The sequence below is a fragment of the Aplosporella prunicola genome (genome assembly GCF_010093885.1).
Source record: "Aplosporella prunicola CBS 121167 unplaced genomic scaffold K452scaffold_81, whole genome shotgun sequence".
Lineage (NCBI taxonomy): Eukaryota > Fungi > Ascomycota > Dothideomycetes > Botryosphaeriales > Aplosporellaceae > Aplosporella > Aplosporella prunicola.
The window spans coordinates 27,407-36,578 of NW_022983609.1; the positions used below are offsets into that span (position 1 = coordinate 27,407).

At 51.4% G+C, this 9,172-nt stretch overlaps 3 protein-coding genes across 3 annotated transcripts; 1 reads left to right on the top strand and 2 right to left on the bottom strand.

Annotated features, from left to right (window-relative positions):
• Positions 1–1,502: 1,502 nt before the first annotated feature.
• K452DRAFT_292977 (uncharacterized protein) lies at positions 1,503–3,467 on the top strand. Its single transcript, XM_033541477.1, has 6 exons — positions 1,503–1,826; positions 1,884–1,942; positions 2,003–2,146; positions 2,205–2,672; positions 2,741–2,994; positions 3,055–3,467. Exons 1-6 carry the CDS (start codon positions 1,614–1,616, stop codon positions 3,309–3,311), a joined length of 1,395 nt encoding a protein of 464 aa, XP_033391471.1. The 5' UTR covers positions 1,503–1,613; the 3' UTR covers positions 3,312–3,467.
• A 205-nt stretch (positions 3,468–3,672) lies between these two features.
• K452DRAFT_362977 (uncharacterized protein) lies at positions 3,673–6,448 on the bottom strand. The gene is made up of 4 exons (XM_033546544.1): positions 6,261–6,448; positions 5,124–6,195; positions 4,419–5,076; positions 3,673–4,360 (listed from the first exon to the last, which is right to left on the bottom strand). Exons 2-4 carry the CDS (start codon positions 6,089–6,091, stop codon positions 3,878–3,880), a joined length of 2,109 nt encoding a protein of 702 aa, XP_033391472.1. The 5' UTR covers positions 6,092–6,195; positions 6,261–6,448; the 3' UTR covers positions 3,673–3,877.
• A 676-nt stretch (positions 6,449–7,124) lies between these two features.
• K452DRAFT_313749 (uncharacterized protein) lies at positions 7,125–8,027 on the bottom strand (the record flags this gene model as incomplete). Its single annotated transcript, XM_033543690.1, has 1 exon — positions 7,125–8,027. The coding sequence occupies one exon, from the start codon at positions 8,025–8,027 to the stop codon at positions 7,125–7,127; it is 903 nt and encodes a 300-aa protein (XP_033391473.1).
• Positions 8,028–9,172: the final 1,145 nt, after the last annotated feature.

The following is a 9,172-nucleotide window of genomic DNA, read 5'->3' on the forward strand; positions in this document are numbered from 1 at the left end:
GGACGAACGTTCAATATATACCGGGACGCGGGCTGAGTTTACAACTTACCTTTAGATCCCGGCCATCACCACCTGCTTCTTGCGGCGATACTTTTGGCTTTGCATTTCACAAATCAGGCAACTACTGCACCATGTTCTTCAGTCTCATCAGGCATGGGATCTAGACCACTCCGTCCGTTTCAGCCTCTGTATCGCGGCCAACAGCCCGCATTGTTCCACCTGTAGCGAAAGGCATTGCTGGCCCCCAGCGGATGGCCATTCTGACTAGGTTAGCTACGGCGTCTTCCCACATCCGAAGGCATACATACTGCATCTTCAGGGCATGCAGTTCTGATTAAGAGCTTCCTGGTTGGCTTGCTGCCTGTTGAATTGCCGGGATATGACGCGCATTCAGTGGTCTTGTCTCTGACAGAGCTATACTGCGTTCACCATCTTTCTTCCTTTTTTTTTTTTTTTTTTTTTTTTTTTTTTTTTTTGGCAGTTGCCGGTCCTACGCATGTCGCGCATGTGTGCAGGGTTATGGACATGCTCTGATCTAGATTAAATGTCAACCGTCGGCCGGACAGCAATCAGAATAAGTCATAATGAGATATGTCAGAGACCTGCGTAGCAAGGATGTTAGTCTTACTGTGAAATGGTTATTCCGGCTACTTTCAGAGCTGCGCGTGTGCTGCAAGTATACTGCACGCATACCAGTCGGGACTTATTCGACCGCTCCTCGTCCCCTTTACGGCTGGGCTGGTAAGCGCTGACTATTCTCTACTTGGCCGTAGTGGGGCAATTTCTGGTCATATTACTACTGTATATTAGCTTACTATCTAATCAAGGTAGATAAAGAGCAGATGTTGATAGATTAATTTTTTAGACTGCTTCTAAGATGACAAAAGCAAATTTTTAGCATCTTGCAAGGCTGTATTACTTACAACATGCGTAGTGATCAAGATCAATATGTCATTCTATAGATGACCTCTGTAAGATCTCAATCGTCAAGTGAAGCTGGAGCAATGATAAGGAAAAAGTGAATCGGCAGGAAGTTGCTATCGGCTCATTTTCTCATTTCGAAGCCACGTCCGTGAGATCCATGCAAATCACTCGGGGTCACGAATCTGCGGGGTTGGGGGTAAAAAAGCGGCTCAACAGCTCTACGGCTCACCAGATCTGCGGCCGACACCGACTCGGATGGATCCGATACGCCCGGGGAGCTGGGGTTTAGAGAGTGTATGCATACTATAGGAGTCTGGGCCGGTGTAGAACGCGGAATGTGCGTGGCCTACTGCACCATCGCCTATCGTTGTGCTGAAATCAGCTGATGCAGAGATAACGACGCGCTCTGATGCCGTGCCAAGCGGACGAGGGAGAGGTATCGCGGCCCTTAGGAGGCTAAAAAAAAGCCGCATAGTTGCACAGTAATCGCCCTCTTTCCATTTTGGGTATTCTTTTGGTCCTTATCGCGATGTTCTGGAACAGATCCCAGCCAAGATTTCCCGTGTCACCCCTTTCTTGCTGCATGCATCACCTTTCTTTTTGCTTGCGCCTTTAATCACTGTTCTCTTCTCGACGCCTCTTTTTCTCTCAGCGGAACCTACGACACGTTCTTCCAGTTCCAAGAAACAATGCCGTCCGCGTCGAGAAGCAAGGAGTCGACAGACCAGCACGAAGTTGAGATCTTATCGGCGCCCAAGTCCGGCAGCTTCTTTCACAATGTTGACGGAGGGCTAAGAGGTTGGTCGGCTGTCCTGGGAGCATGGCTATTCCAGTTCTCTATGGTCGGCGCCATCTCAGCATTCGGGAGCTACCAGACCTTCTACGAGGACCAATGGCTGAAAGTGAGTCATTTATCGTCGGTTGCGCGCAATCTTTCCGACCACTGAATGTACCTGCAGACCTATTCGGAATCGACCATCTCATGGATTGGAAGCTTGCAACTCTTCCTGGAGTTCTTGTGGGTGTTCCTGAAGAAGTACTTCCATGATAGCAAACGCTAATGTACTTTTACCGCCAGCTTGGGCGTCTTTGGCGGTCTGCTCCTTGATGCCGGCCAATGGCGCCTCACTGTCGGAGGCGGTTCCGTCCTTTTCATCTTCACGTTTTTCATGCTCAGTCTCTGCAAACCAGGACAATACGCACCAATCCTCTTAGCCCAGGGGTAAGCGAAATCAAATGCCTTACCATAGCAAACTCTTCTGACCACATACACACCACAGCATTGGCATGGGTGCCGGCCTCGGCTTCGCCTACCTCCCTGTGTCAGGTATCGTGTCAAAACACTTCACCCGGCGCCGTTCCCTCGCGATGGGCATCATCACGACCGGAACATCGCTCGGAGGTTTCACGTTCTCGATCCTGACCAGCAAACTCACGGCGAGTAGCCTCGGCTTTGCCTGGACGGTTCGCGTGAGCGCGTTCATCGCTCTCGCATGCATCCTGTCTGCTAACCTGCTCGTATCGCAACCCAAGACAACAGAGGCCGAGACGAAGGTGAAAGAAGAAGCCTCCAGTACTGAGGATGTGACGGCTGCGGTCACGGAAAAGGATCCAGCCGGTATCAGCGCAGAAGAGGCCGCGGAGAAAGAGGACAAGCCACGGAGCATTCCTGAGCTCCTTCGAGATCCGGCATACCTGGCTATCATCTCGAGTGGCTTCATCGTCTGCCTCGGCCTGTACTTCCCGATGTATGTATTCGCCAGGTGGAACGGTGTTCGCACTCATCAAGGAACGCGCATCTGACCTTACCCCACAGGTTCGCAATCCAGTCCTTCGCCCTCGAACACGGCATTTCTCCCGGCCTCGCAGCCTGGCTCCTCTCAATCATCAACCTCTCAAGCGTCTTCGGCCGGACAATTCCGAATTGGCTTGCTGACCACTACGGCACATTGGAGCTCTACGTCCCCTGCACCGCTGCTGCCAGCGCCGTTGTCTTCGCTCTTGGTGCCGCCACCAACCCCGCCGGCATCATCATCGTGAGCATCCTCTACGGCTTCTTCTCCGGCTCAGGTGCGTATCCCCAGCTCTTCTTTCGGTAACCTCAAAAGCTAACGCCCTTCTCACCGCAAGTCGTATCTCTCTACTTCCCCACCGTCTGCGCGCTTGACCCGCACGTCGGTTCCACTGGCGCCCGCCTTGGCATCGCGTGCCTGCCAGTCGGACTCGCCTCGCTGGTCGGCACGCCGATTGCGGAGGCACTGATCGGGAGTAATAACCACTGGTGGCATGGACTGGTGTTTGCGGGGACGGCGGAAATGGTTTCGGCGGCGCTGTTGACGTTTGCGTGGGTAGTGGAGAAGAAGCGTAAGGTTGCGTTGCGAAAATAGGCTGGGTTAATGTGGCGTGAGATTGTGGCTATGTCGTGTTCAAGGGTGCGGTCTTGGGTTTAGAGGGAGGACTTGCGACGCTAATTGCTTGGTTTTCGAGATCGTAGATTCTCTGCTCATGATTAACGTTTAGTCAATACATAATAGCTTCCTAAAGCTTTTATTGAAACCAACCTGTTCAATTGTCTTGCGTTCATGATTTTTTGACGGCTCTGCGTAAAGAAAATATTGGCACCTGAGACCCTGGAGGTTGGTATCTCACTATTAAAGGATATTCTATACATACCGTGGTACAGGAAACCACAGTCCTCTAGCGAGATCCAACGAGGCAATGTGTTCCGCAGTAGCATATACCTGAGCCGAAACCATGATTGCGTATGATGAAGCACGTACGAGGTGGAAACTGCATGGTAGACAGAAAGAAACACAAATACAAAAGGAGAATATGGTGGTAGATGTGTTAGGCGATTTCCAACCCGCCTGAACCGAACAGATGACCGGGAAGCCTGTCTCACCTTTGTTGTCGGACCAGTTGACAGTATCCCACGTTACTTGCCCTCAAGCTCTTACGCTTCCTCATCCCGTCGTATCTCATCAGAGCATGGCCTTATGCATCTCGGGCTTTCGCCACCCTCACTCCCAGCCTCTCCCTTTTCACACTTACTTTCTCCGCTTTCTTCACTCCCTACACTGTCCACTCTTGCCACCACCTCTTTCTCCCATCCGGCCACCGGCGCCTTCAATCTTACATGCTCCCTCTGATCCAAGTCTAACACGCCCAAGTCATCTCCTTTCTCCGTTATAGGTACTGAATCACTGCAATTTTTCCATCGCCCTATCCCTATACCCTCATGGGCCAGTCGCTGGAGTTGTAAAGTCTCATTTACACCCCATTCAAGATGGGCATAAGTATCTGCCCGACGGCGCCGTAAAATGAAGGCGATCAGGGGTTCCGTAAAGGTCGAGAGTAGGATGATAATGGTACCAAGTGATAGAATTATGACGAGGCCGAAGACGGAGATATTGGTATAGGCAGTACTACGGATTTTCTGTTTCACAGTTTAATTAGTGATGTTACGATATGTGCCGCTGATGGGCTAAAATTACCTGATTCAGACAAAGAAACTTTTCCTCCTTATTGCTTGGACGCTTCAACAACCGCACAGCAGACTCTTCAGCCGGACCTGTGGCGACGTCGACGTACGTAGCTTGCATGTTAGCCAGGACGACGTTGAACCAATCTTCGACCTCTATTTGCCATTGGTTGTCAGGTAGAGGGCCCTGGATGCTTCCGAACATTTTGTCGCGGGCCATCAAAGCCTGTGAGCCCAGCGTAGAGACTGCCATGCTAATGCTCGGCCCGCTCTGCACCGTCGCCCAGGCGAGCCATTTGAATAACGCCAGTGCCGCCTCGTCGCCTGCCATGTCGCCCGCTGTGATCGCCGCATCGTGGTTGCTCAAAAGCTGCGTGCACCTGTCCTTGCTAATGCACCACTGTTTCTGCGACGTGCAAGCCAGCACAGACACTGGTGTATCTTGCTTGTACGTGTGTAGCTTCTCGTCGCCTAGTTGCATGTTCGAGCGCGTCAAGCTGGGCTGCTGAGCTGAGTACCAGTCATCCTTGACCTCTTGTGCGAATCCGATCTCGTTGGCCGATAGGAAGTAGAGATCGAGGTCGGCGTTTGGATAATCGAGCTCTGGAATCGGGTAGAAAACTGAACTTGTGCCCTTGAATGTGCCGTTATATTGAGAAGCACTCATTACACTGCAACTGTTACTTGGTGTTCCATCGAAGGCTCTTTGCTATCTTACCTGATTGTGTAATCCGGGGCCGGAGCCAGGTTTAATTCGGTGGTATTGGCCCGATACTCATAAGTGTAGTTGTGGCGCCAAAGGTTATTCTGGCCGTAATGGTATCTTGCATAGGTAGTCACACCACTCTCGTCTGTGTAATTGTGGAACGTTTGGTACGGCCCAACCTTCAGGGGAGAACATTGAGCTTTGTATCGGAGAGAAAAGTGCCTTGCCGGTGGAAAGTTGACGCCTAAATCGTCGCTTAGACTAACGAGGCCGGAATCCAAAACGAGAGAGTTGTTCGGTCTGGTGCAGACATCGCCGAATGGGCAACTAGCGTTTCTAATAACTTCTACATCGAGCCTGTCTCTGACGTATATGTTGCAGGTCTCTGGATTGGTAGAGTTATAGCATTGCGATGCATAATTCGCGTGAGCCTTGCCACGCTGTTGGGAGTACGGGCCTATGACAGTAGCTAGGTCGAGGATTGTCCGGTTATCTGGCATTATTATTCCGCAATTATCGCTTCGGATGAGTACTTCGTTACCAATAGCTGAAGATATACGGGAAGAGAACCCTGAGGCCGTAGCGAAAGCGCAAACAATGAATAGTGAGATGGCTATAGGCGGCAGGACCTGGCGATATGGCTGCTTTGAGGTCGATTCCTTTCTCCAAGCTCTAAGAATTGAGATGAGACCCCATATACCGCTTGCTCCGTTGGCAGAATTTCTGAAGGTCGCCTGAACTTGGTGGTGAAGGCCGTCTCGAGGGAGTTCGGTTGATCGATAGTAGTGAAAAGCGTAGCAAACGAGTCTCCAAAAGCTTGTTCCAACCAAGGTGACAAAAAGCGCGATAAATGCAACCAGGAGGGCGCCGTCTCTCCGATTTAAAGTTAGCGTGGCACCAAAGACTCGACCGCCATGAGCCGAATTGGTCCAGACTCCCTGGTAAACGGTATAATAATCTGGTAGCGTAGGTGAACTCATAATGGGATTAGAGTAAAAGCCGGTACCGCGATGAAGACTGAAAGTTCTTCCATTTTATAAAACCTTTGTTCATGCAAGAATATAACTAAGTAGCTATTCTCAGTCTTGGGGGCCAAACACCAGGGAATCAGCTTTTTTTGTCTAAAAATTGTCAGCTCGGAAGACTTGCCTGTTGCTGCCCCACGTGAAATTGCTGCGCCTAACATGAGATCCCACTCATTGAGTTAACGCATCGCTACGGTATCTGTATAATGTTTTCTTGTTCTTTCGGACATGCACGCGAGTACTGTTAAGTTACTATCCTTTCCTCGCACGGTCACAATTCAGGTATGGTGGGCAGATGCATAGTATAGAGAGTGATACTGACCTGCGAAAATAGTACCACTGCTCAGCCTCACCCCCATTTAAAAGTATGCATGCTTGTCGCATCAACGGTGCTACGAACCCGGCCGCCATACGGCCAAGCCACGCGTCATGCATCAGCCCATCCTTAATTCGCTCCGGAACGATCCCGATCCGCCGCCCCAAAGAACCTTGTTGATCCTACGTACATTCCGACCAGTCCGGTTAACAGTATCGGATAATTGTTTTCCGTGAGCGGCTATTCAGCTTGCTACCTCTCGCCGTGCTTCTTTTTATGTATACATCCTAGTGTTCTCCATGAGCTTCGTTTTCAGTTTGATATGGCAGAGACGTGACAGGCTGCACCGGATTCTGTGCCACGGCTGTATCGTTCTGCGGTCAAACACTTCGACCAATATCGGCAATGCAATGATTCGAAGAACAAGCAGGGGAAGAAAGAGTAGAACAACTTTTGCCAAATGTTCATCAGCAGAGTTGAGCTCCAGCGCCGGATGTGATATTGCATTGGGCGTGACTGGTGTATTTTGTGGAACGGTGCGGATCCGCAGAGTTGATCTGAGCGTAGTGCGTAGGTACCAAAAGTGCGGATTAGGGTGTCTGCATCCAAACCACGACGGAAGCAGCTCCACCACATAGACTCCTTCCATGTCCGTCTTTTTAAAACCAGTCTTTACTCCATCAATATCTCAACAGCCAAAGCGTATGACTCTGTCCGCGCCTTCTCATACACCGACCCCTCCTTCGCCCTCACCTTGTCCCACGCGTGTCCTACTCCCTCGAACCTCTTCCTCACGACCTTCTTTCCGGGCACGCCCTCAACCTTTCCCGCCAACGCCTCCGCTTCCAGAGCCAGCCCGTCTTGCGCCCCCGTCAACACCATCACGCTATCCGGAAAAGCCTCCGGCTCCGCAAAGCTCGGGGAGAGCCGCGGATCCCTCTTATTTGTGCCGGGCGGGATATAGCAACTATCGAACAGCCTCGCCATACTTGGTGGAATCGGCCTTCCTGACGTGTCCGGTGCCTGCTTCTCAGCAGGATCAATCGCTAAGTTTGTTGGTGGGTAGAACGCTAACACCGCGCGGAACGTGCCTGCCGGAAACGCGTGGCGGTCCGCCGCGATCGCGAGTACGGCGTTCGCTCCGGCGCTGAAGCCGCTGAGAGAGATGCGCGTGGTGTCGTACGCGTCCGGACGCGCGAGGACGTGTCTCACCACATCAGTGAGGTCATGCAGAGGTGCTGGGAATGTATATTCGGGTGCGAGACGGTATTGCATGTCGAGGACGGTGTGACCGGTGCGCTGCGCGATGTGCCGGCAGTATGCGTCGTCGGAGCCGTGAAGAGGGAAGACAAAACCGCTGCCGTGAAGATTGATGAGGACTGGTATAGGCTGGGAACTTGCGGGAGGGTTGTAGACGTGGACTTTGATGTCTTTAGTGTATGAAGGGTCGCTGGACGGGACGCGCAGGACTGAGTCCGGCGTCGAAAGAGGCATCCATCTTCGGCTTTTTAGGCGGAGTGCGAGGCGATAGAAGGTCACAGTGAGCTTCAGACGAAGGTAAGTAAGGAGCCACATGGCGTCCGAGCTGTTTGGTGGAGATCACCCAGAGCAAGAAAGGTGTCGTGGTGTTGGTGTCTCACGACGCGCTTTCGGGGCATTTTAGACCGACGTCACCATTGTCAGGGCACCGAGCGCACCGGGCGCAATCGGTTCAACGACAAATACTCCGCGCCCAAAAAGTCATCAAACCATCCAGCTACACAATCTTCAAGGTATGAGGCCTTAACATGGCATTATAATCGGAATCAGGCCAACGGCTTGGAGGCTTCCTTTCTCTATAAAAAGAGCACACCTCCGCCACAACAGCCTTCGTTCCATCACTGGGTATAGTCCCACTCTTTGCCACACTGCCACTGGCATCCTTCACTACTTAGTAACTGATATGGTAAACTACAGAAACTCTTCGGTCGGTTGTTGACTAACTAAGCGGCTCTGCACGTAAGCTGATGCTCCAACGGTGGGTAATCACAATCAAGGCTCAAACTCAAATTCCACATCTCGCACCATGCCATCGAAAACACTGGTCCGCATTTCGTCAACACAGGGCGAGCTCGGCACCCGCACACGTCCGCACCATGTGGTCCATGGCCGTATATGCAGATGATGCATGGCGAAGCTTGGACTTGGCCAGACCTCTCCTTGACCATCTATTTGCTTTCTCGCCAGTGTGACTGACACAAAGACATTTTGGTGTATGTCTGCGGCGGCGAATGCCGAAGAAGGGAAACGGCATGTGGGAGGTTAGAGACGTCGGTTCTTGATATCATAACTGATCCATGGAAGAAGGGGTCAGCATCTAGCGTAGCGTCGGTAAGGAAAGACGCAAACGGTCAAAAACACATGCTCCTAGGACGGGTGAGAGTGGGAACCAGCTCATGGGTTTAGGCTCACTTGCGGAACTACCCAAAAGACAGGTGGTGGCGAGAATAAGCATGCACTGCCATCGCTATTAGCCAGACCACGGTCTTACTCACATTATAGAGCTCTTCATCAGCCAGTAATCCTTGCCGGCCATGAGTTGAGCTAGTTCGGTCGCATCTCCGCTGTTGTTCCTCACTTGTCTCACGATGACAATTCTCAGTCTTGCTGACCACTGGAATACCAGCTTCGAATATATAAAGCCCTACATTGGTTTTTTTTTTTTTTTTTTTTTTTTTTTT